Source organism: Lagenorhynchus albirostris, chromosome 8 (genome assembly GCF_949774975.1).
Source record: "Lagenorhynchus albirostris chromosome 8, mLagAlb1.1, whole genome shotgun sequence".
In the NCBI taxonomy this organism is placed as follows: Eukaryota; Metazoa; Chordata; class Mammalia; order Artiodactyla; family Delphinidae; genus Lagenorhynchus; species Lagenorhynchus albirostris.
The window spans coordinates 24,536,473-24,563,000 of NC_083102.1; the positions used below are offsets into that span (position 1 = coordinate 24,536,473).

At 41.4% G+C, this 26,528-nt stretch overlaps 2 protein-coding genes across 2 annotated transcripts in view; both read left to right on the forward strand.

Annotated features, from left to right (window-relative positions):
• Window positions 1–26,528, forward strand: part of GRM8 (glutamate metabotropic receptor 8) — a 749,540-nt gene that overhangs the window by 194,385 nt on the left and 528,627 nt on the right. The window lies entirely within an intron of this gene.
• Window positions 13,987–14,331, forward strand: LOC132524143 (translation machinery-associated protein 7-like). The gene has a single exon (XM_060155978.1). It carries the CDS (start codon window positions 14,009–14,011, stop codon window positions 14,201–14,203), a length of 195 nt encoding a protein of 64 aa, XP_060011961.1. The 5' UTR covers window positions 13,987–14,008; the 3' UTR covers window positions 14,204–14,331.

A 26,528-nucleotide genomic window follows, 5' to 3' on the forward strand; every position in this document is an offset into this window, starting at 1 on the left:
CGCAAGGCTCCGATAACCCCTGCTCCTTGCTTACTTCTGTCCACCACTGAACTTGTGAGGCAGCAAAACTTTGGGACCTGAGGCCTGGGCTAGTAGACCCAGCAGAAAGTCATACTTTGAGAAAAAGGAGGCAAGTGGGTCGCTGGGATGCCAGTTAAGGTTGTGGCACGAAGTGGGGCAAGGACAGAGCAAGAGGTTCTGAAGGGACCATTATTTCACAGTCTTTGGGCAGAAAAGGCAGAAATGGAGGTGGGGGCTTTGGGGGACTCAGATGGGTGGGAGGCCTTGGTGACGGGGCTTGGAAAAATCCCTTCTGTGGGGCTTGCAGCAAGTCCTGAGAGGTGGCTTCTGAAGTCTTGTGCATTCACTCAAGCAAGGCTTTATTCCCTGCAATCCATGGACCAGGGCCCAACTTCAGATATTCAAGAGCTCCTGGATATGTGTTCAAGCATTTTCCGCGGGATACTTTTCTGGAGAGAAAGATCTGTGCTTTTAGCAAAGGGGTCTGTGACTCAACAAATGGTTAAAAACCATTTCACCAACTTGTAAAATAATTTTTAAAAATCTGTTTTTTTGAGCTGATGATGTTGGGGGAGAGATAGAGAAGGGCATGAAGCGCTAATAGTTGGCACTGGGGAAGGTTGAGAGAAGCAGAGGGATAAGCAGTATTCCATCTTCTCTCTGAAGGTTTCTCTGTCTGTTTATTTATTTTAAATTAAAAGCAGGGGGAAAAGGAAAGTAAATGTGAGTCATTAAATGGAACCAGGGACAAGATTAAGATGGCCATAAAACCTGTTTACTTGCCTGCGATGGTGACAAATTCAGCTCTAACCAAAAAGGGAAAACTGGTTGTTTAAAAATGCCGTAGGGTCCGTAAGAAAAGATAAGAACAATTGCTTCGGAGAAGTTCTGTCCTTGGTACTGAAACCAGACAAGACTGTCTCCCAAGCATCTTAATGAAGGGGATTCTGCAATGTAACAGTGTCCTCACAACCTCCTAATCGTGGACCCATAGTCGAATCCCAAAGAGATGGCTGACTGTCAAGTTGCCGTTTGGCTCGGTCAGTAGTAGAGACAACTCTGTGGCTCTAATGGGTCAATACTGTGAGGGTCCACCTGCCTGATTCTCTGTTGCTCTTGCTTGTACGTGGCCAGTAGAGTTTCCAGCATGTGGAGAGTCTACGTGCCTCAAGCAATCCTGTCAGATAAAGGATTCTTTCCACCTAGTTGGTGAGACATTGGGTAGCTATATGTTTGCATTAAGATTGTAGAGTCTATGTTAAGACTCATATTTATGCCTTAACAGTTATGCTAGGGAAAGGGTAAACATCTTCCTAGGAAAGCTGAGGAGCTTTGGTTAGAATATATGCCTGAGTAGAAAACTACCCCACTTCCACTAAGAAGGATCCAAGAGAGATTTCCTATCTGTATCATCATAACATGCTCCTTAACTTCTCCAGGCCTGAGTTTTCTAATATGTTAATGTCCTTATGAGTGAAATAAAGCATAGAACACTGGGCAACTGTTAGTTGTCATTTATTATTTAATTAATCACCAAAAAACCCTACAACAGCTGGACACAGTTTAAAAGATGTACTGGTCCAAATCTCAAAGAGTTGAATAATCTTTGTTGTAGGTGATACAAAACATATACTGATGAATACCGAGCAAGCCAGCAGATTGTAATTGAATGCTCAGATATCTGGGGTAAACAGTAGAGGAAGTCAGAAGGGGGAAACATCTGTCAAATTGTCAGGGAATGCTTCGTGGAAAGCGTGGCCTATGAAATTGGAAGAGGGAAAGGCTCAAGTGGAGAGAACAGGGTAGAGAAGGTACCCTGATAGGTAGGCAAGTAGAGATGGGAAACTGTGCAGCGTCTTTGGGGGAAACACTTAACTAACCTTTTTTATAGGGCCCTCTACAAAGGATGAGACAAATAATGTTTAGGGATTAAGAAATGGGACAAATTCGATCACCATCCTCCCCCCCCGGCCCCGCCCTCGCCGCCCCCCCCCACTCCGCCACCCAAGGCAGCTTGCCAGTAGCCGTGCTATTGACTCATTCCCCACACTATACAGATCCTGATAACTCAACTAGGTGGTAGAAAATGGAGAGGAAGCCTCCTGTGCCCTTTGAGCAAAGAGCTCAGTGTTTAGTGAGGGAGGTAGACTTGTAACTAGGTAATGACCCTGTAGACTGTAGAGATGGGAAGTGAGAGTTGTGAGTGACTGCCCCAAGTGGCCAAAGGAGACATGGGAGAGCAGACGGGATACAGCAATGTGACCAGCCAATCAAACATGCCAATCACTCGGTTAATGTAGGCAAATAACAAGGGCTTGAGTAAATGTTTCACTGAATTAACTGGTTGCTTGAGTGCATCAACCTAATCAAATGTTTGCTGGCATCATATAGACACAACCTTAACAATGTAAATATTATACTCCCTTGGCTTTGAAATGATTTGATGGGACTGGCCAAGGAATCTGAGCTCCTAGTGGTCTCTAGCCTTGTTTTGACTTTCTGCCCATGGTGAGAAGAGAATTGTTTTTTATGGACTATTATTCACTGTCTAAAATACAGCTCTGCAAATATTTCCAACATTGACATTAATTCTATGATTTAGAAAGATATATTTGAAATCTCTTTTTGAAGGCTGAAGTTCTTTGCCTGGCTCTTCACTGGAAACTGATCTAAACCAAGCTGCTTTAGTTTATGACCATAACCACCTAGGTTCTGCTTTCAAAGCTCTGCAGATTTTTTTTTCCCATGCCCGTCCTATCCAAGCACTTTTAAAATGACTGGAGTGAAAGTTCAGAGTTTTACGGGCTTTCTTACAGTAGTGCTAATTTTAGGATATTCAGTTCTTTTCCAAAAATCCAATTTTGTCTCCATGATCCGCTCTACAGCAGTGTTCAAGGTTATTCGAGGGATGAAGTGAGTGCAATTTTGCTTTTATCCCCTGGAGCTCGTACTATGCACCGCACAGTGAAAACACTGGATTTATGGAAGGTCAGGGATGTACCTCTGTGATGTAGATTGCGTAACCAGTTTTGTAATCTAACTGTGCAGCCTCCTGGTCTGAGCTTGAGTCAACAGCAAGTACACCTATAAACCTTGCTATTTTGGACTTGGTAGGGAGAAAGAAAGGAGAAGGAGCAGGGAGAATTAGGGTTAGGATAGCAGAGTGACGATCGATTGTACAGTTGGGATAGTGGCTTTACCTCTTAAGTTTATTTCAGGGGCAGTATGCCTGTAGTAGGCTCAGATTATAAGGTCTCTAATATGGGCTTTTGTCTCACTATCTTTGCAATCACGTGATCAATTCAGTGACTATAAACTCAAATGCCTCTGGAGGAGGGACCAGGTATGTAAATGTATCGCATCAGGCCAGTTGTGATACAATAGGGAATATTAGTGCTTGTGGCAAACTGGAGAAGGTACACTCATTTGCGTAGAACAATTAAGGCTTTGGGGCAGGCTGATTTTGGCTACTGAGCATTACCAGTTTGCAACTACTAAATTAAAGTGCATGAGAAGAAACTATATTTATATGTAACTGCTGAAGAGACGTGCAAATTAATTATACAGCTATGTCCCTGTGTAGTTTGCCTTCTGTGTCCATCTCCGATTTGATTAACAGAATGAGGAAACAGTGGATAGGGACATTCCATCTTGGAGGTTCAAAATTTTCATTCTCTCAGAAAACTATTCCATTAAACCGTGGCAATGAATCTTCCAAGATTTAAGTTTTGTGGTATGTCTTCTAGACAGCATAATTTGTGATGCACTGTTAGTACTTATGGGGAAATAATTGAATAGTTTAAAAGCAATGTGTTTACACATGTGATTTTAGCTTTCATTATTAATGGAGTCTATTCTTTTTAATGTATGTGTCCAGAATTTGTATCAGGGAGAACTATTCTGTGGGTCATCAGTACTATACTTCCTAACACTTAGAAGTTGTGGTTTAATGTTTAGGAAAGTCCCTTCTAGCTAGAGGTTTGTGGGAGAAACGTGCACACTTTTTTTCATACTCACTAAAATGCCATGATTATGCACATGGGTTTCGGAGATAGAAAACCCAAGTTCCCAGGTTTAAATTCTGGTTCTAGCATTTATGGCTTGTACAACCTTGGGCAAACTACTTCACTTCTTTGATCTTGAGTTTCTTCATATATAAAATGAAGTTTTTATAAGGCTTCAATGAGGTGGTGCAGATCAAATAACCAGATCAGTCCATGGTCCATAATAGCTGTTCAGTAGATGATTAGATATTGCTATTATTACAGTTACAATTAATATTATTAGAGATACAAGTGTTAAAATCTGATACAAGGGCCATGGAGATTATTTGGAGTAAGTCTCCAGGATGATATAAGGCTTAAAATATAGAACCCTGGGGAAAAAACTGGAAAAAAATAAAAGGTTTAAGATTCTTAGGCCAGAGAAGGTGAGGCTGAAGAAAGAGTATATTGCTTTTTCTATTGGATCAAAGCATATGTTACTCAGTTCTATAGGTTAAAATAATTTGAAGTTGACATAGAAGAATATTTTTACAATTTTTAGGTGGGGAAAACATTGTTTAAAAAAAGTCAAAAGACAAGGAACAGACTAGGAGACAAAAATCACATACATATACCAAACAGAGAGTTAGTGAATATAAATAATCTTTATGATCAATTAAAAAACACATGCAAATAGCATGTGTCCTCACATGGCAGAAAGAGATAGAAGCAGAGCAAGCTCTCTGGTATCTCTTCTTATAAGGGCACTAATCTCATCATGAGGGTCCTGCCCTCATGACCTCAGCTAAACCTAATTATCTCCCAAAGGCCCCCTCCTTCAAATACAATCACACTAAGAGTTAGTGTGATGGTATCACACTAACAGATAAAAGCGCAAACATGTGTAGAGACAATTCACAGGTAAAAAAATATTTATTTTTACTGTGGTCAAGAAAATATAATTAAAACAAGTTACCCTATTGTCAAAAATCAAGAAAAGAAAGACCTTAAGGCAATTTCTAAAGACCGACTGATTAGGGATATTTAGAATGGCCTTTGAGAGAAGTTTTGGATAAAAGCTCTCCAGATTGTACAGTAAAAATCTTCCCCACTTCAGCCTTCGGTAGAAATAAAACAACAAAAAGCAAAAGCAAAATTTAAAAATAGAAAACTCTTCTCCTCCTTATAGAAGAAAACCACAGCTATTTCTCTCATCCCCTCTCATACCCAAATCTGGATGCCGTCCAGTTTGGGAAAAGTGGAGTTCTGAGAAGGGAATGGATAATTTGAGGGCTAACCAGTCTTTTTATATTTTCTTAAATTTCCCATGTTCATGCATAGTTACAGATTTGAGCTGTTTATCTCCAGTGGGAATTACGATTGCTATTGATTTTTTTTGAGTACCCCAAATTGAGGCCGTAAACGAACCTTTCCAAAGTACAGGGCTTCGATTTTCTTTAAGGAGCATTGCTAGAAAGATGGCAGGAAGACTGTTCTTTGGTGGTGGCCTGCAGAACTCAGCTCTTGCAGAGAGTGCATCCTGAGTGGGTGAGGAGCAGGGGTGGAGCAATGCCTTTCTGAAATGCTGCTAGAGGCCAGTAAACCAACAATGCAAAGGAATTGAATGTGATAGGTTTGCCAGGCAGGAATCTTGGGGCAAGTAGGGATGCACGATTAGGTGAAATGCCAAAGGAAAAGTGTGAGAGATCTGTTAGAGCATGTCTGTGAGGACTAAGTTCCTAGCAGGAGCCCAGTGATGTCAAGAAGGGCTCACAATGCTGGACTCTTGAAACTGTAGCTCTGAAAATGCTGGACTATAAAATTTTTTTTCAAGATTTAAATTTGGAATAAGAAATAATGAAAAACTAGGCTCTCTAATTAGAGAGGATGGTATTATAGGATAGATTATGGAGAAAAGGAAGAAAACTCAATCTTAATTTTCTTCTATTTCATCCTTTCCAGCAGAACAAATAATCTTCAAATTGGAAAAGGGCAGGACAAGTAGTATAAATAATATGACCGGGCTTCCCTAGTGGCACAGTGGTTGGGAGTCTGCCTGCCATTGCAGGGGACACGGGTTCGTGCCCCGGTCCGGGAAGATCCCACATGCTGCGAAGTGGCTGGGCCCGTGAGCCATGGCCACTGAGCCTGTGCGTCTGGAGTCTGTGCTCCACAATGGGAGAGGCCACAACAGTGAGAGGCCCGCATACCGCAAAAAAAAAAAAAAAAAGAAGAAAAGAAATAATAATATGACCAACTAGTTAATTCCTGCTACGCACTGAATTATATCCCTCCAAGATCCATAGGTTGAAACCCTAACTCTTAGTGTAATGGTATTTGGAGGAGGGGTCTTTGGGGGATAATTAGGTTTAGATGAGGTCATGAGGGTGGGGCCCTCATGATGGGATTAGTGCCCTTATAAGAAGAGATGCCAGAGAGCTTGCTCTGCTTCTATCTCTTTCTGCCATGTGAGGACACATGCTATTTGTAAGCTAGGAAGAGGGTCCTCACCAGAACCCAACTGTGCTGGCACCGTGATCTGGGGCTTCCAGCCTCCAGAACTGGGAAAAAAATAAATTTCTGTTGTTTAAGCTACCCAGGCTGTGGTATTTTGTCATGGCAGTCTGAGATGATACAATTTCTAAAAGAGATGAGGAGGTAATAGAAGAAAATCTAGGCATTGTCAGTGCTCTGGGCTCAGACATAGGACTTCCCCAATACTAAAGGAATGTGAAGATTTGACACTGGAAATGGGGGGGCAGGTTGGGGATGTTTTGCAGGCATTTATGGAGCTTAAGAGGAGCCTGAAGATGGATAGGTAGCCAGATTTTCAAAAATGATATAAAGAATTTTGAAAAATTAGAACAACCATATCGATGTTAATCAGGATAATCTGATAATTTATAAAATAATTCACTAGTTGTTTTTATGAGGAAAGGAAGCAAACTATCTATATATCATACTAACATAAACATACCTTCAAGAATAAGGTGATCTTATCTATAGATCATGGGACTGTTGTAGATGTCATATTTTTATTTCTCCAGAGTATTCTTTTTTATAAATTTATTTTATTTATTTAGTTTTGGCTATGTTGGGTTTTTGTTGCTGTGCGTGGGCTTTCTCTAGTTGAGGCGAGTGGGGGCTACTCTTCGTTGCGGTGCATGGGCTTACTGTGGTGGCTTCTCCTGTTGTGGAGCACAGGCTCTAGGCGCGTGGGCTTCAGTAGTTGTGGCTCGCAGGCTCAGTAGTTGTGGCGCACGAGCTCTGCGCCACAGTTGCTCTGCGGCATGTGGACCTGGACCAGGGCTCGAACCCATGTCCCCTGCATTGGCAGGCAGATTCTTAACCACTGCACCACCAAGGAAGCCCTCCAGAGTATTTCTTAAAAGCTCTAGCGTTTTATAAAAACAAAGGTGGTGGCAGGGATTAGAATGTGGGCTGCAGGAGGGCAACATTAGGCAGATTTAGGTGGATTTGCAGTTGGGTGAGCGGCCATATGCAAAAAGTGCCAGTCCAAATGGATGTCCCTAGAACACCCCAAGGCTCTGATTTGGTCCCATTCTCTGCAGGTCACTGAAAACAACTGTCTAAGTGAAGACATTGCAAATGTGTTTGTCATATTGCAGGTAATAACAACTTGAATACGTCAGTAGGATATCAAGATTAAAAACAAACCTCCGGAGACTGGAACAAAAGGGCAAAAACAAAAGGGAGAAATGTTACAGAGCTAAATGTAAGATTCAACATTTACATGTGAAAAAGTCACTTAAGCCAGTGTAGGAGAGGAAGGTGTGACATTTGTCCATCCATAGAAAGGAATCTGAGGTCTGTTGACCATACATTTAACGTGAGCCAACTATGTAGATCCTCTGCTGAAAAAATTAACCCCACACAGCAAATACCCAAATCCTAATGCAAGTGCAGCTGCGTTAACAGAAAAGGAGGGTCCAACTCTGAGGAAGTGCTAGTCCGACTGCTTATCACTGGTAGAGCACTTCTTAAACACGCTATTAGTGCTTCAAAGAAAGGCAACCAAGATGGTCAGTGCAGGTCTGGAAACCATGGGGCATGAGAACCCTGGAGAAGAAAAGGAGTCAGGGTCATTATCTCTATCTGGGAACATTTGAAAGGGATGCTATGAAGAAAAAAAAGGGGTTATTCTATTGTTGTATTGGGCAGAGATACATAAAATGGATAAACATTCTCTTGATTTCAAACCACTAGGGCTCCTCAGTATGTAATGGGCTTCATTATGATGTAACTTCTTGTTTTAGAAGCGTTCAAAACAGGATTCACTTAACAAATCTTTAATGAGCACCTACTAAGTGTCCAATGCTTTTCTGGGTGCTGAGGGTAGACCGAGATGGTGGAGAGTAACAAAGGAGCGAGTTGAGACCGACAGAGAGTAAAGCATTACATGGCAGTGGTATTTTCCCCCTTAGTCCTGGAATTGGAGCTTCAGCTCAAAGCTGAGGACCTGAAGAACTCAGTGCGACTCTGTGTTCAAGGTGCTGCTAGCCCCGGGAACAGCCCTCCTGCAGTGCTTCTGAGAGGCACCAAATAAGAATGAGCTTTACCACTACACCCACTCTCACCAGCCAATGTAAGGAGGCTGAAAGTGGTAGGAGTCAGCATTTTGGCGATGCCTATTCAGAGCTTGGCTATTCCCTTCCCTCCCTGTGACAGAGAGGTAGGAGGGCCTTTCCCTTGCTTGGAGCTAGGTGAGTAGGGCTTAGAGTGAACCGACCCTGGGGCTGTCTCCAGAATGGTGGAGTAGCATCTCATTCCCTGGTAGAATCTGTAGGTCTTTTTTGATGCTGTCTCTGGAGCAGAGCAGGAGAAGTTTTGGAGAATATTCGTGGAGCCTGGCAGTGAGGCTGCATCCCTGACTTCTCTCTAAAGAGAGTAAGAAGTGAGTATTTGATCTGTACCCTTGAAGATGAAAGGACATGTGTCTAAAGGCAGAGCCCAGAGGTCCACTGGAAGAATCCAGGACAGGGGAGCGTGGTGTGGCTGGGGAGAGGGGGCAGTGTTTACGCCATGCTGGTTAGTGGCAGCTGATAAGATGGGGAGCACGAAGCCTCCAGTAGTTAGGTTGGCTCCACTTGCAGTATTTGGGGAGTAGCTGGGTACAGGAACTGGACCAAGTCTTGGGGCTCTTAACTTGGGAAAAGGCAAAGGTACCGTGGCTGCTCTCCTGCAAAGGTAGGGGGAAGAGTGTTTCCCTCAGAAAACCCCACTTCTCATCTCAGCAGATTCATTAGAACCATCCTGAATCACAATAAGACAGAGAAAACCTTTACCACCAATACATGTCCAGGCACATGAAAGTTCTCTTCAATGATAGTGGCGGAGGTTGTGTCTGTGTGTCTCTACGAGAACTCTCTGCACTTTCAGCTCAATTTTGCTGTAGACCTAAAACTTCTCTGAAAATTAAAGTCTATTAAAAAAATGATAGCTTATCTGACAGGAGGCTCCGTCTCTCAGAGTTGTCGAGAATTGATACGATTTTAATTGCTGAATGAAAGCAGCTATAGCCGTTTCTACTGAGAGCAATCCTAGCTCCTCTATTTTTCAGAATTACAGAGGTTTGGCTAAACAGAGATAATAGAGTTTGCTCCTGGGCAGCTATCTTGTGGACTGTCTTTGGAAAGGATATTGACTGCCACTGAGCTGTACCTGACTTGCAAGAGAAAAAAGAGGTAAATGTTGAAGGTACAGGAGACTCAGAGAAATGTTTACATGTATGCCCGCCGCAGCCCTGGGGAACATACCAAATGCTTAACACATGGTTGCTCATGTGAATGAATGAACAGATGGACCGGTGAACTGAAGAGGACTCTTATTTTATTATTATTATTATTTTTGGCTGCACTGCACGGCATGTGGGACCTTAGCTCCCTGACCAGGGATCGAACCTGCATCCCCTGCATTGGAAGGTAGAGTCTTAACCACTGGACCACCAGGGAAGTCCCTGAAGAGGAGGCAGCTCTTGATCCCTGAAGTAGCACATAGTGGAACTAAAAACTCATGCGCTGGTGGGGAGGAGGATGGGGGAAAATGCTGTCATACTCCAAAAGTCAAACAAAATAGGAGAGAGAAAGAGAGAGAGACTAACTTCCTTCTCCTGGGTGTGGTGGGTGAGACTGAGGTTCTCTGAGAGTCCAGTGTCTGGGAGCAGAAGAGTGGGGGAACTGAAAGAAAGAAAAGTGTGTAAACATAGTGGATTTCACTCCAGTCTCTCCCATAAGACCCTATGGTCTAGCCTGTGATGGGGGCAGGGAAGAGAGTAGCTTTGAATTAACTTTGAGATGAGTAGTATTTGCAAATGAAGAGGCTCAAGTCTTAAAGACCAAAGTGAGACAGCTCTCAACCACGGGTGGCTGAGAAGCTATGGATTTTGGCCAAGATGCCATAAAGGACCGATTTCTTCTCGAGAAAGGGGGGTTGACATGGCACTGTTAGGGACACTCTTTCGTATTTATATCCCAGTAAGTGGAGATTTCTCCAGAAATTGGTTACATAAAAAAAGAGTCATAAGGAGAAGTGAAGGAAATACAATTGAATGGGTACTAGAGCCAGACGGGGGGGGGGGCAATGGGATGGCAGGACTGAGATGCTTTTCTAGGCATGGGGTGGGGGGCATTGCCCTAGGCTTTGAGCTGAAGAGTTTGTGGGAAGAGATAACAGGTAGTGAGCTTTGTAGGCAAAGGCAACAGCAGGTGCTAAGGCCCTGAGGTGGGAACAGGCTTGGACAAGGCAAGGAACAGAAAAAAGGACAGTTTGACTGGAAGTGGGGAAGACATGGCATGAGACAAGACCATGGATTAGTTCCTGGGAGGCGTCATGCCCACAGGACAAAGTTGGGTTTTATTCTCCATGTGAAGTTAAGTCTTTGGAGGGTTCATTCAGGAGAGGGATGTGGTCTGATGTATGTGAGATGACGTGAGTGCTGTGTGGAGAATAGGGAGAATGAGGGCAGGAGTCGAAGCAGGGAGACCAATTCAACAGCAACTCTCTCTATTTTCTCAGTTGAAAGAGACAAAAAAGTATTAAATCTCAGTTGTTGGGGTCATCAGTAATGATGATTAGAGAAAAGATCAAGGAAACACTGGAAACTCCTGCTGGCCAATGCTGGATAGGTCACTTTCTTTCTCTTTCAGTTCAATAGCACTTGTAAAATAATTGCTATTAAAATATTAACAGCTGCCATGTATTGAGCGCTTACTCTGTGCCACGCCCTGTGCTAGGCATGTTAATTACTCTTACCTTATTTAATCCTCACAGGAATATGCACCAGAAATGCTGTAGAAGAAATGGCAGCTGTTAATAACCAAATATAAGACTTGACAAGCTATCAGCTTAGTCAAGCAAACGTTTAGCCATGCAGTGATTTAAAACCAATTCCATATTTGACTAAATTCCATCTTTGTAAACAACTACTTTATTTACAGACTTTCGTAACAAAAGGAGCACTTGACATATTCTTCTCTAGTTGCAGAGATATTTTGAAGTCACAGGCATTGTCAGGAATACATCTCAGAAAAATTACCAAATCATTTTCTAAAATGCCCTTCAGATGTTATGGGTTTTAATAGGCTGAAATGTTATGGTATAGAGAAAAAACACACTGGGACCCACTCTTTATGGAGGGCCTTGCTTCAATAAGCAAACAAGATTCCGTGGAGCTGTGCAAACGTTGAATGAGGGATGACCACGGATTTAAATTGGAAATTTTTTGTCAGCCAAGGAGAGTTTTTTGGTCTGTCTCCATGAAATCAATTTTACAGGTTTTACTTGATGAAATGATCAAAGCCTTTTGCTTCTGAGCAAACATTCCTTCGAAATGTAAAATTAATAGTTTAAAACTTAAAGGAGAAATAATCATGGTTTTAGATTTCAGAAGATGACCAGTTATTGTGAATATTTGGAAAGAGAAATTTCTGATTTAAAAACACGTTTCCAGGCTTAGAAATTAACTTATCTTTTTTCTGTATAGGTAGAAAGTATTCTCAGTGTTTGTCCCCTTTGCACATACTATGCCATTCTCCAAACAGCATGAGGGTTGTTGGCACAAACTGATAATGAAGACTTAAAAATATGTTTTGCGGGCTTCCCTGGTGGCGCAGTGGTTGAGAGTCCGCCTGCCAGTGCAGGGCACACGGGTTCGTGCCCTGGTCCGGGAAGATCCCACATGCCGCCGAGTGGCTGGGCCCGTGAGCGATGGCCGGTGAGCCTGCGCGTCCGGAGCCTGTGCTCCGCAACGGGAGAGGCCACAACAGTGAGAGGCCCGTGTACCGCAAAAAAAAAAAAAAAATATATATATATATATATATATATATATATGTTTTGCCATAATAAGAAACTATAAATAATTCATAAACATTTATTTTTTATTCTAAATAAAGAAAAAATTCACGATGAAAGCAGAGAAAGCCTGTTATGAAGAAAATAGTTTGGAAAACCAAAGTAAGGCTGAAACATAAAAGAAGTATTCCTTCTGAGTATTAGAAAAAAATATCCTTTAAGTGAAATTGTGCAACTACTCAAATGGTAGCACATGCAAAAATAAGGGCACAGGTGGGTTTCTAGAAATCAGTTAATATTTTTATATCTAATACATTATGTTATTGCCATGAATTGAGTGCCTACCTCATGGCAGGCTTTTTGCAAGGCACTTAAAAACATGTTTTCATATTATAGATATTATTATTCCCGTTTTATAGATGGGGAAACTGAGGCTTAGAGAAATTAAGTGGGAGAGTTAGGTTTTGAACTCAGGTCACTATACTACACTGCCTTTTAGGTGTTATAAAAAGCTGTAAAATTTAGGTGATTGGTGAAATAAAAATGTGTAGAAAGGTGTAATATTCTTGCAATAAAATCAATGGGATTTTATTGACTAGTAAAAATGCCTCGGTCGCTAATGTCTTTTTTCCTGGTTCACATGCTGCTCCCTAGAAGAAATGATCTTGGAAACTGATTTTGATCTATTCTTGCTTGCCTTTTTGCCAGTGACCAAATCCTTTGCTCTCCCCTGACCCCAGGACTCCCCTCCCCGCCAGCCTCTTCCTCTCTCTTTCCCATGCCAAAGGTGGGTGAGGGTGCTTCGGGTTGGGTAAAGAGTCATTATAGTATTTTTTTTTCATTTTTGTATTTTATATTAGAAAGTGTCATTTTCAGTAGAAACTGTATTCTATACTTTAAATATATATTTTTAACATCTCTTTTGGAATATAATTGCTTTACAGTGGTGTGTTAGTTTCTGCTTTATAACAAAGTGAATCAGCTATACTTTAAATATTTTTTAATGAATTAGAGTTTGGACTAATCCTCCAAACATCTAGAAGATCCTTATAGGTCACAGTGGAACTATACTTGAAGAACTACTCCTTCAAAGATTACTTAGAAATCAGATATTTCCCATACAGTGATCTATGCATCCATAATAAAATTTCTGTTGGAAAAAGAAAAGAAAAAACATCAATGCAGAGTAGGATAATAAGTGGTATTATTCTAAGAAGATCCAAACACAGTTTTAACTATTAATTACTATCATGTTTGGACTGTGAGCCAGCTAGTTCCTAGACAGAAAAGTTAGAACTCATAAGTGCAATTTTAAGCTTGTTGCCAATTATTAATTGCCTAAAACATAGGACTTAGGTTTGGAGGACAAACTTTTATCAGATTGAACTCAATTATAAGCTGGAATAGAAGGAAACAACAAAATCTTCCAAAAGCAGGGGAGAGAAAAATGGTCCATATCTTTTCATTATATTTTGCAGTATTTGTTCTAATCTGAATCTAGTCTTGTACTTCCTACCTTAAAAAAAAATGGTGGGATTTAGTCCATCAAACTTAATAACTAGACATTATTAACTGTGGGGCTAAATTCGTCTATTTTCTAAAAATGTTTTTGTGTGAATAGCTGACGTCCCTGTGTTAAAATACCATGACAGCCGCATCCGGTGGCAGGGTCTGGGGAAGGGGCGGCAGGCGCCATGTCGGGCCGCAAAGGTGGCAAGAAGAAGCCCCTGAAGCAGCCCAAGAAGCATGCCAAGGAGATGATCGAGGAAGATAAGACATTCAAGCAGAAACAGAAGGAGGAGCAAAAGAAACTTGAGGAGCTAAAAGCGAAGGCCACGGGGAAAGGCCCCCTGGCCACAAGTGGAATTAAGAAATCTGGCAAAAACTAAGCTGTTCCTTGTGCCTGAGGCAATGATGATCCTTAGTTCCATCCCTGTTTAAACATCTGGATTCCCTGCCATAACATCTGTTGCCACCTATAGCTCGAATGAAATGTTGTCTTGGAACCTATTGTACATTTAAGAATAAACTTTTGTGAGAAAAAAAAAAAAAAAAAACCATGACAGGTAATAGATTTTCTAGAAATATTATAAGATAGATGTTGCCTTTTTCGGAACAAAGTCTACTTTGGGATATTTAATTTAGGTATAATTTCACAGGGTTACCACTTTGATTTATTGATTGAACTGTCCAAGCAACCGGATTGCTTCACTTGTTTCTTTTACACCACCTACAGCTATAGTGACTAAATTGACTCATATGCAGTTGACCTGCTGGACGTTAGTATCGCTTAGTTGCTACCTTTATTAGCAGAAAAAGAAAAATTACCAAAGAAAGAAAATAATTTAAGAGTTTAGGTTTGGCTTATTATATTTCTTAGAAGTTCATTTCTTTGAAGAAAAACATTTCCCTCTGCTGTAGCTCTCCAGCTTGAGGTCCTTAAAGAAGCAGTTGGTGAGGTATGGGAGCCCTGAGCCTGGAGCTGAGGGCAGGGTTTTGTTGAAACCTGGCCATGGCACTCTAAGAGACTTCAGTCACTCAAAGAGACTTCAGTCTCTTTGTCTCTCTTGGTCTCTGTCTCTGTGTCTCTTCTTTAAATAATAACTGCTGTATTTACAATACTTGTGAATGTGAGTGTAAGTGGCTTTCTCCTGTAGCAGCCTTTGAAAAATGTGAAGATATTATTCCTCGTAAGCATTTAGAACTAGAGTTGAAAGACAAGAAAGTGTTGGCAATTGTACATCACACAATTGCTTATCTCTTTCCAGTAATATACTGTTCAGCACAGTGTACATTCCCTGAGGAAGCTCTGTGGAATTGCCCTTTCTTCCACTTAGAAAGAAAGCTTTAATTCCTTTCCTGTATCTACTCTGAATGGTAATTGGACATTGAGATTCTTATTTCATGATTTATCATGATGATTAGGGCAACAGAGAAATAATAGAAATTTGGCCACTCTAACATAAAATAAAATGAAACATCCTCTGAATAATTATAGGGTGACAATAATGATTCTCCTCTCCCCCCCTCACTCTTCTCAACGTTCCTGTCAGAGAACGAATGAGGCCATGCATTTGTATTAACAAACAAATGTATTGACATTTTTGAGACTGGCCAAGGAAACGTTATCACTCATATTTCCTGCAAGAAAAAGAAATTAATTCTCAGTATCCATAAGTATTGCTACTGTTTTTATCACTAGGGTCCTGCTTATAAATGTTTTGTTCTCACTGTCCCTTGCTTGCCAGACTGCCCTTAAAGGAGTGAAGTAGTCAGAGAGATGACTCATCGGGGAGGTGATGGAGACAGGGAGAACTGAGAGGCTCTCTGCTTTCCTTGAGGAGATATTTGCTTTATCTCTGGACTGGTCCAAGGTGAGGGAGACAGACAGCTGTGGGGCAGACAGCTGTGGATGTAAGTGTCACAGGGTGATGGGAGCAAACATATTCATCAGGAAGCATCTTCCATTCTTAACCCTTTCTGCTCAGGGCTGTACCCAGGCATATCCGCCACCCCACGTCTATAGGACAAGGAGGCATATGTATGATTTGGCCATTACGTAATACTAACTCAGTCTTTCAAAAATGGAAACGGTCCTTAAAATATTCTTTTTATGGTCTACATGATATTCCAAAAACGGGTGCAAGTGATTTTTACCACCCTCTGTATGTGGATAATTTTTGCTTCAGAATTTAAGGTTCTGTATGTTGTATCTTTGCTTCAGAATTTAAGTAGAAACCTTCTCTTCATGTTCTGCTTAATTAGGTTGGGATCTGTTCTGTAGGAACAGATTTTACTAGCTTAATGAAAATTCTTCAAATGCAGTGCAGTGTAGGAATGGGCAAAAGAGAAAGGAGATAATATTTGCAGAGGGCTTATAGTCGTGTAGACCTTTGTGTGGACTGTTTGTTTTTAAAGGATCTCATTTAATATTCACAAAATGTAGGTATTCAGGAAACCAAAACTCAGATAGATTCGGTAACGTGCTTCAGGTAAAACAGCATGTTCTAGAGAGAGGATTGAAATCCTAAGGGTTTGGGCTTCAAAGCTGCATCAGATTGGGCACACTTTACAGTAAAATTTGTGCTACCGTGAACAGCATTGTAGAATGCGCCAGTATAATGATTCTTGATCGGGCTGGCCAGAGCCGACTTTACAGTACCCTTCAAAGTGGGAGCGCCATGACAAATCAGTGTGTCTAATTAGGGAAAGGAAAGTGTTGGAAACCTATTTATGCTTTTTTTTTTTTTTTTTTTTTTTAGCAATCTAATTTTATTTATTTATTTATTATTTGTGTGTGTGTGTGTGTGGTACGTGGGCCTCTCACTGCTGTGGCCTCTCCCGTTGCGGAGCACAGGCTCCGGACGCGCAGGCTCAGCGGCCCTGGCTCACGAGCCCAGCCGCTCCGCGGCATGTGGGATCTTCCCAGACCGGGGCACGAACCCGTGTCCCCTGCATTGGCAGGCAGACTCTCAACCACTGCGCCACCAGGGAAGCCCTATTTATGCTTTAATAACTAAAAAAGCACTGGTCTCTCGCCAAATTGACATACATTTTTGGAATCAGAGACTCTAAGATACTCCTTAAATGCTACTTATGATAAATAATGCCATTTAAATGTCCACCACCTGCTACAGCACATGGCTGAGTTCTCAGAACATTTTCATTTCTTCCTTAGATAGTCTTGATTAATGTACAATGATGGAGAAAGTTTTTTTTTTTTTTAGAAAATGTTATGGGGGGCTTCCCTGGTGGCGCAGTGGTTGAGAGTCTGCCTGCTAATGCAGGGGACGCGGGTTCAAACCCTGGTCTGGGAAGATCCCACATGCCGCGGAGCGACTGGGCCCGTGAGCCACAACTGCTGAGCCTGCGCGTCTGGAGCCTGTGCTCCGCAACAGGAGAGGCCGTGATAGTGAGAGGCCTGCGCACCGCGATGAAGAGTGGCCCCTGCTTGCCGCAACTAGAGAAAGCCCTTGCACAGAAACGAAGACCCAACACAGCAAAAAAAATTAATTAATTAATTAATTAACTCCTACCCACAACATTAAAAAAAAAATGTTATGATGTGACAACTAGATGTCTTTTTTTTTTTTTTGCGGTACGCGGGTCTCTCACTGTTGTGGCCTCTCCCGTTGCGGAGCACAGGCTCCGGACGCGCAGGCTCAGCGGCCATGGCTCACAGGCCCAGCCGCTCCGCGGCACGTGGGATCTTCCCGGACGGGGGCACGAACCCGTGTCCCCTGCATCGGTAGGCGGACTCTCAACCACTGCGCGACCAGGGAAGCCCAGATGTCTTTAAATATACCAGTTTTCTGTATAAGCTAGACAGTTTCCAGGGGTTAACTTTTACAGTTCCAAAGCATTATCCTAAATAAGGTAGTATTTATGTTATTGAAGAGCTTGATTATCCCATGTGTTTGTGGCACTAACAATGTCTATGTTGTAAAATGGGACTGGGAATAGTTTTTGATTCCTATTTCTGTCCGGGTCATCATCTCTACTTTGATCACCTTTAAGAAGATAACGCCCCTACTTTGATCGCTTTTAACAAGATAACACCCTTTCCCACCCCACTACAACCCTGTGTCAATTAGGAATTATATTTGAGTGCAGGTAACAGAAAGTGGTCTACCTTGGCTTACCCAAATAAGAGTTAGCTTTTCTCACGTAACAAAAAGCCCATAGGTAGAGAGTCTGGAATTGGTCCAGTGGTTCCAGGATACCCTCAAAATTCCAGCCACCCTTTATGTTCCAGTGTTCTGTCATCCTTAGTATGAAACTAACGTTCTTACAATTGCTTCACATTGCACGATGGCTGCTTCACTTCCAGACTCATGGTGTCATTCAAGGTAGGAAAAAGAAAACCAGGTGTCACTCAGGAAGGGCCTGTGTTGCTCTTGCAAAAGCAAAACTTTCTGGAAATCCCCAGCAGCATTCTGCTTATGTCTTACTGCTCAGAACTGTCATGAAGTCAACCGTCAAGGCAGTCTGGAGAAATGAGTATTTTAGCTGGGCTCACTGTCACCCTAAAGAACTTAGGGTTCTATTAGTAAGGCAGAACTGGCGAGTAGTTTTGGGGTAAGACAGCTGTGTCCATGCTAACCCCAACACCAACGCCAGCCCTGAACTGCCCCAAGTGGCTTTGGGATTAGAGTAGAAAGTGCAGAGGAAAGAAGAAAAGGAGGCTTCTTCAAGGTCGCCAGTGGCCTCTTTATAGCTATGCACTGTGTGTTTTACTCTTCTCTTCCTTAGTGTTGGGATATCTTTGCTCACTCTGTCTTTGGTGATCACTTTCTCTCTCTCTCTTTTTCTAATTACTCATTTGCCAGGTACTGTCATTTCCCTAGAGTAATCATCCCTGACACTTCAGAAAGATTAGGCAGCTCCCTTTTATATATGCCCCCAGCACCTGGACCTGTTTTTTTTTCCTTCTTTTTGGAACACTTATCACAATTATACTTACTTATGGGAGCTGGGGTACAGATTTTTTATTTGTTCAATGTCTTGCTTTCTTTTCCACCAGACTATAAACTCCCCCTAGGCTATATTCTCCCTCCCTTCTGTGTCTAGCACAGTGCCTATGACAGAGTAGACCCTCAATAAATATTTGTTGAATGAATTAACAATGAATGAATAAATTTCAAGGCTCTTCTCTCACCTGCTGTTCGTTCTTTTCTTTAGGCATCATTTTTTGTCCTCTTCTTCCATTCTAACTTTAAACATTCTCTAAGTGCTCTCATACATATTTATCCATTCATTTATATTTCTTTTTTTTTTCTGTCCATGTCTCTCTCTCTAGATTATTCTTCCTGTTTCTCAGATAGGTATTATCTTTACTCAAACTGTATATGTCCACACCAATTCTCTTACTCAGGTATCTGTATCCCACTTCTAGTTGCCTGCTACTTTTTAACCAGAATGCCTTTCCATCGCCCTACACCCAGCAAGTTCCAAATGACCTTCATCAGACACACATCTCAATTTTCTAGTCTCAAAGTGATGACACCTTACTTGAGCTTGAAAACTTGGTGTCATTTGTGGGATCATTTATTTATATCATTAAGTTGCATTTTCCTTGGCAAATAGCTCTAGCTGTTCTCTATTCTTGTTGCTGCCACCCCAGTACACAGTGTGCAGGGTTTGTGGGTACTGGTACGTGTGAGGTGGCAAGATGAAAGGTGACAGGGGTCAACTGACCAAATGCTCCCAATCAAGAATGAGGCAGAGCTGAGGCTTTTGCCAGTTTATGTTGCAGTATACTCTTTTAAACACCAGTTCTGGTGCTCATGACTCGTGGCACAATCAATTTGATAACCTGGGATTACTGTGCAGTAAAATTTGAGAGGACTTAGCTACTTAAAATGGGGGGGGACATATTATGATGGTAGGTATGGATGACTTTTGCAGTATTTATAAAAAGATCACAAAATGGTATTAAAAACTGCAGAAGTATAGTAGCAGTAGTAAAGCATTTTGTAAAGACATTAGATATTCCCACTTAATTTCATAATGCAGAAATTAGTGGAAATTTATTAAAATTAATAGGTATGAAATTTAGAAAAGTTAGCACAGTTGATTCACAGATTATCCCATTAATCAAGATGGCCATTTTTCTTTTACAGGAAGATAGTAAATCATATGGATATATTGTATGAATAAATGAATACAGCAGTGTATCTATGAGGCCAGAATGATTGATTTAATAGTGACAAATTTTGATACTTTCTGTTTAGCATTTGCAGTCTAAAACTCTGTTAGCTGTTGAAAAAACCCCTAGTGTTTGAAAAAAACTACAGGCAAGGAAAGTTACATTTTAACACGAAACTTTTCAAACCATTTTGTGAAAGGATAATTTCTGCATCGCTTTAGGTTGATTGGCCGTGCAGTATGCAGAAATTTAGTGAGCACTTCCACATTACCCTGGTTATTTCCTACAGAGAATGTAAGGTTATTTAGGATTCTTTGTTTGAGAAGGAGGAAAGTTTATGATATAGTTCATTTTTTAGTTCATAGCATTTGTCAGATTGAAATTCATCTCTGCACCATGTTGTTCTTTAGGATATGTTCTTTTGATAGGTAGATGTTTAGATATATAGGACACAGAGGCAAAGCAGCACAGCTGCTATCAATAACGGGCTCACATCACTCTTAATTTCCCTGATTTTATACCTTTTCCCTTGCTTTATCATTCAAGTATTCATTTGATCATGGGGATTACATACAGAGAAATGTGTCATAGACAGGATCTATGAAGCAATGTTTTCCTTTCCAATTTATTTCAGCTAATTCTGGTCCCTTTAATGTATCTAGCATTGGGATGTAGGAATTAAGGCATGTTTAGATTTCTGCCATAGTCTTTTTCCCACAGGAAGAGTAATGCTGGAAAAGGAGACCAGAGATCAAGATTCTATTCCCCTTTATTGGTGGATCTATTTCATTTATTGCTTTTAGAGATTCTTCTCCTCTGGACATTTTCATGGTTTTCTCCCAATAGGATAGAATAAATATTATTTGGGTTTTCATCCATCATAATAATAAAAAGCTACTGTCATAAGGAGAAACTTGAGGCTTTAGAGCTGGTGCAGCGTTAAGTCAAAAATCTAAGCCTGGGGCGCTTCCCTGGTGGCGCAGTGGTTGAGAGTCCGCCTGCCGATGCAGGGGACACGGGTTCGTGCCCCGGTCCGGGAAGATCCCACATGTCGCGGAGCGGCTGGGCCTGTGAGCCATGGCCGCTGAGCCTGCGCGTCCGGAGCCTGTGCTCCACAACGGGAGAGGCCACAACAGTGAGAGGCCCGCGTACCGCAAAAAAAAAACAAAAAAACTAAGCTTGTTTTTAATGATAAAAGCAGTGAGTAAAAGGCATGCAAGAGATACCAAAAAAAAAACAAATGTGCCTAATCTTTTTCTTTGGATTTCACCTTCATGGATGTCTTAAAACAAGCGGTTATAATTCAGTTCATCAATTTGACTAACATGATTCAAATTGGTTGTCATTATTCAGTGATAAAACTGAGTAAGTTCTTCCTTTTTTAGCTGCTTGGGCTGGTGTGTTTTTATATATCCAACTAACCTCGGTACTGTGGTATATGTCACTATAAGAAAATAGGAAAATCAGCTCTATCAAAAAGATGCAGTAACAACCAATATTGGAGCTAGTAAGTTCTGTTTATATGGAACTTTTTCTTTCTCTACCATTTTTGTGGAGGTAGAAAATCCTGTGGTTATTAGAGTGGATAGTGGCCAACGTCGTGTTTTCATTGTAATATGACATGAACCAGAGCTAGAAGCGGTCAAAGTTCAAATCATGTCTGTTGTTGAATGGCCTGTATCTTATGGTTTGAAGGCAATAGATGAGTAAAGAAAACGGTTTTGAAACCATAGGAACCTTTTGTAGGTTACCTGCCTAGTATCCACCTTCCTCCTTCCTTTTTCCCACCTAGACCACTTCCTCCTTCCTTTTTCCCACCTAGACCCACGCGCCTCCTTCCTTTTTCCCACTGAGACCACTAACTTCCCAAACATTCCAGTTCTAGCCAATCAACATTTTGTAACCCTCTGGCACAGGAATTGGTCTCAGGATGATCATGTGACCTGATGGGAGGAGACAGGTGTTGGAGAGTCAGAAGGACTCTTCTCTCCTCCTTGGGTCTCTCTCTCTCTCTCTCTCTCTCGCTCTCTCTCTCTCTCTCTCTCTCTCTCCCTCTCCCTCTCCCCCCCTTCCTTCCCTCCCATGTCAGATGTGCAGGAAGTATTAAGCAGCTTTCTTGCTACTGAACAACAAACTTTCAGTCACAAGAAGGCCAGTTGTAAGGTGAAGCTGACACCTTAAGTGGTAGAAAGAAAGCCTTCTCGATGATTTAAAACCATCTCATTTAAAAACTGGTGGTAACACTAATTTAAATGCCTATTATTTATTTTTTATTTAAAATTTTTTTCGTCCAAATTTTGAATGTGATGCTTTTAAAATCAATAATAACAGCATCTATCAACTATTGAGTTCTTACCATGTGCTAAGCATTGTACCAGATACTTTATGTGCCTTAGTTCATTTAACCTGCAAAACCACATTATGAGGTAAAAACTACCATCTCCAAGTACAGATGAGGAAGCCGAGGCACCAGCAGTTTAAGTTGCTTGCACAAGGCACACAACTAGTAAGTGGTAGAGTCAGAATTTTTGTCCCAAAGGCCATGCTTCTACCCTACGAAACCATCCATAGTCAGACCTTGAATTTGGAGAAGACTGTTCTCAAGGTCATTCAGGTCTTTATCGTGAATACCCTAAAAACAGCCCTTTGAGGTCAATTTTGCAGATTTCTGAGGCCTTAGAGGAATTAATGTCTCGGTCATGGTTGCATAATAAATGGGATGAAAAAGGCAGTGGTGATGTGGTAGGAAATAATCTGGCTCTGTGAACACAATTCATCCACTGTGTGAGGTCAGTGGGCTTGATTTCTGCTCTGTCTTCCCAGTATCCCTAGGCATCCTGCTTTTCCATCTTTGACCTTGTCATCATCAATTACTGTGTTCTGAGAGCCCAGATGTTGCCTTGTCGGATTGGAGCCTCACTCCACTCTGTGAGGAATGATCCTTTACGTTTCTGTAGCGGCCTGTAACTCACCAAGGTCTTCTCATCTGTGATCTCACTTGACCCTTTCAACCACCCTATGAGATGGACTGTTATACTCATTTCCTTTACATCTTAGGTGCTTAGATACCACTTTGCTTTCAGTTAATTTGCATTTATAAATATGTTGCCTTAGAGGTGATTTTTACTTCTATCTTACAAATGTTGCTGAACTTGCAGCTAAACTATAAGCTCCATGGAGAGAAGAATTGATTATGAGTTTGGTGTGCTTGACTTTCCTTCAGCAATGCCTCCTGTTGGTACAGAGTGTTTTCTCAGGAAAAAAAAAAGATAACTCATTAATATCCAGCACTGACTTTCCAGAGCTGATTGTCAAATATTCAGAAATTTTGTTAGCTGGTTATTAAATTGGTAGTTTGAAATCTGTGGTGGGATTATTTTATAGCAGGAAAATTGGCAAAGGCTACGTAGCAAGGCTACCCTCCATCTACTCCCACTGTCAGAGAGCCAGTTTACAAGGACATCGTTGTTTACAAACTTTCCTTTGGTCCACAGACAACTGCTCTTCTTTATCCTTTGTAAATTAGCTAATGGCCATGACCCAAATGTCTTCACCGGGGAGAAGGTAGAGATGAGAACACTGAGTCAGTCTCCATGTCTTTGCTGTCCTGAGGCTCTGAGCAGAAGATGACAGTTTATGTTCACTGTAGAAAGCAACTACAGAAAACCGTCAGAGAAAACTTGATCAGGAAGCCCAGAAATGGCATCACCAGGAGTCTGCCTCCTTTCCTGTTCCAGTCTGTGTCTCTTTCCATCCATTCTTGATTGAACCAGTAAGCTGGTCAAGCTATGCTTGGAGGGATCTCAGAGCCTGTAACAGGATGGTTTGGGTTGCCGGTAAAACAACTCCTGATTAAAGTGGTATAAACCCCAGGAATCATCATGGTTTACTTAATAGAAAGTCTGGAAATAAGAGGCCCAGAGTTAGTTCACTGTCCTATCAATGGCCTCAATGATTCCAGGCTGTTTCTTTTTCCCTCTCTGTCACCCTCAGTGTGTGAGTAAGTGGTATTTCCCCTTCTGGCTGTAAGAAGGCATCAATAGTTTTAAACAGCAGGAAGTTAATTCACCACCCAAACCCTCAAGGATATCCTGGATTTGTGATAGGAAACCCTTGTTTGTCTCTCTCTCTCTCTCTTTTTGGCCGTGCTGCATGGCATGTGGGATTTTAGTTTCCCGACCAGGGATTGAACCCATGCCTCCTGCAATGGAAGCATGGAGCCCTAATGCCAGGGAATTCCTGTTTTTTTTTTTTTTTTTTTTTTGTCTGAAGGAAAGACATTCTCTAACCTTAAACAGAGGGTTTAAGGAATAAAAGGGAAATGGTGCATCTTAAGGAATACTAAAAAAAGCCCTTTACGGTAAAAATAATTTTGAGGTATTCATTTCCAATTAGCAGGATTCTCCAGTGATTCTATGTGATGAGAAGTTAATTAAGGAAACCAGCAACCCAAGACCATCATAGAAGCTGTAGGAAGAACTAAAGGAAAAATATTGCAAGAAGAAAAAGCAAAAGCGTTCATTGTAGCATCTGAGGCAGTAAAATGCTATTTAAGTGGAATTGAAGACCCAAATGGCTGCAGTTATGGAATATTGCAAAATTTTTCACATTAAGGAAAAAATAACAATATTTTTACTTTTGTAGGAAGCAAAATTAAATGAAGCTGCCACAGGAGATAGGATATCTGAAATCATGGGAATTAGTGAGCACCCCTGTCCTGAGGGACTTGTTCTTTGTTTCCCATTGCTAACACAGTACCTGACACACCATGTGAGTGCTGACTGAGAAGAAAGGACAGGAAATGATTCAGATAATAGAATTGTGCTACGGGGGATGGGGGGTGTGTGGGATTGGCCATGGAGGAAGGAGCCCAGGCACGTTATTGGAGCCGAAGTGGACAGGCTTCAGATAGAGTTGAGGGTTACTAGTGTTTGGACCGGTGTTTCCCTCATTTGCTGCAGCGGGAACAGAACTGGCCCCAGAAGCTGGTGAAATGACTGCCAAGGGCCGAGACCTGCAGAGCTGGATCACTGCGCCCTCATTCCCTTGTAGGACCACCTTTCCGGCTCAATCTCTTTGACACCAAATATTACCTCTCCTTCCATACTATTGGGTGAAATTAAGTAATGAATTGGTTAAAGTGGATTCACAGGTGACTGATATTTGTATTGAATGGCTTGATTAGTTGTTTTATAATCCTTTTGGGGAAAGTTGGGCAGTTGATACAGATGTAAGGCTGTATTATCCACAGTATTCATGCCAGTTACATCATCAGCTTAAAATGCATCGGGAAGGCATCCCATGCCATGATGGTACAGAAAATACTGTCACACAGAATGCAGGGTATGAAGAAAGTCTTGTAATCTTTCTTTAACATTTTTCTGTTTTAAAATAGTGAAGTGTGAGTACATATGGTACAGAACTTTTTTTGGAAATCTGCCTTTAGTGCATCAGAAATGAAAATGTCCTTTAAGCATTAAACATCAAAATCCATTTTCATATTAAAAAACTATCACCCTTCCTTAGAACCCAGTAGATTTGCTTTTTTCCTGTAGGAGAAATCCTCACAGGCTTCAGACACAGAGTAAAGGGGAAGAAAAGGATATAAGTTCAAGTAGTATAATAAATATATTACAGCATCACAACTCCATTCATCCTAAGTGAGATGTATAAATCTAGTAAAATTGGAAGCATCATGTTTGTGAAGGATAGCAGCTTCCTTCCACCAATTTTAATTTATATAATTAAACCTCAAATCACATGTGGGTTTTCATAATAAATGCATATGTTCAAGTTAGTACTGTGACTTTATTTTACTATTTTTTTTTAAATTTTACTAAATTTTGAGTCTTTTCCTTTCTGGGGCAGCATCACCTCTTTCACAAAGAATGTGTGAAAGGCCAAGTCTGCAGTATTTTATAAACATTGCTGTGGTCGTGCTGTTTTGTATTCCATGAATTTGCTATTGAGTTTCATAAAATCTGACACTCAAAGGAAATGTCTCTTAAATATTACCTCTGGCTGAATAATACGTTGACTTTTTTTAAAAAAGGCAATATGTGGGGCTTCCCTGGTGGCGCAGTGGTTGAGAGTCCGCCTGCCGATGCAGGGGACGCGGGTTCGTGCCCCGGTCCGGGAAGATCCCACTATGCCGCGGGGCGGCTGGGCCCGTGAGCCATGGCTGCTGAGCCTGCGCGTCCGGAGCCTGTGCTCCGCAATGGGAGAGGCCACAACAGTGAGAGGCCCGCGTACCGCAAAAAAAAAAAAAAAAAAAAAAAAAAAAAGGCAATATATGAGAAAATGAAATAGTATCTAGGACAATAAGTAAAATTCAAGGACAGTAATAAGTAAGGAGATGCTAATCTCCTTGAGTTCAGGATCCTCCTCATCTTCCTCCTCCTCTGCATTTTCCTTGTTCTCTTCTTTTAATTACATCCTATACAGCAAGTGACTTTGAAACTCATAGTGACTCAAAAAAATAGCTTTTGAATAATGAGTGGACACATAAATCTTTTTATCCTTCCCCAAATCTGGCTTGCCATGTCGGAGGTAATGAGTGATTGATA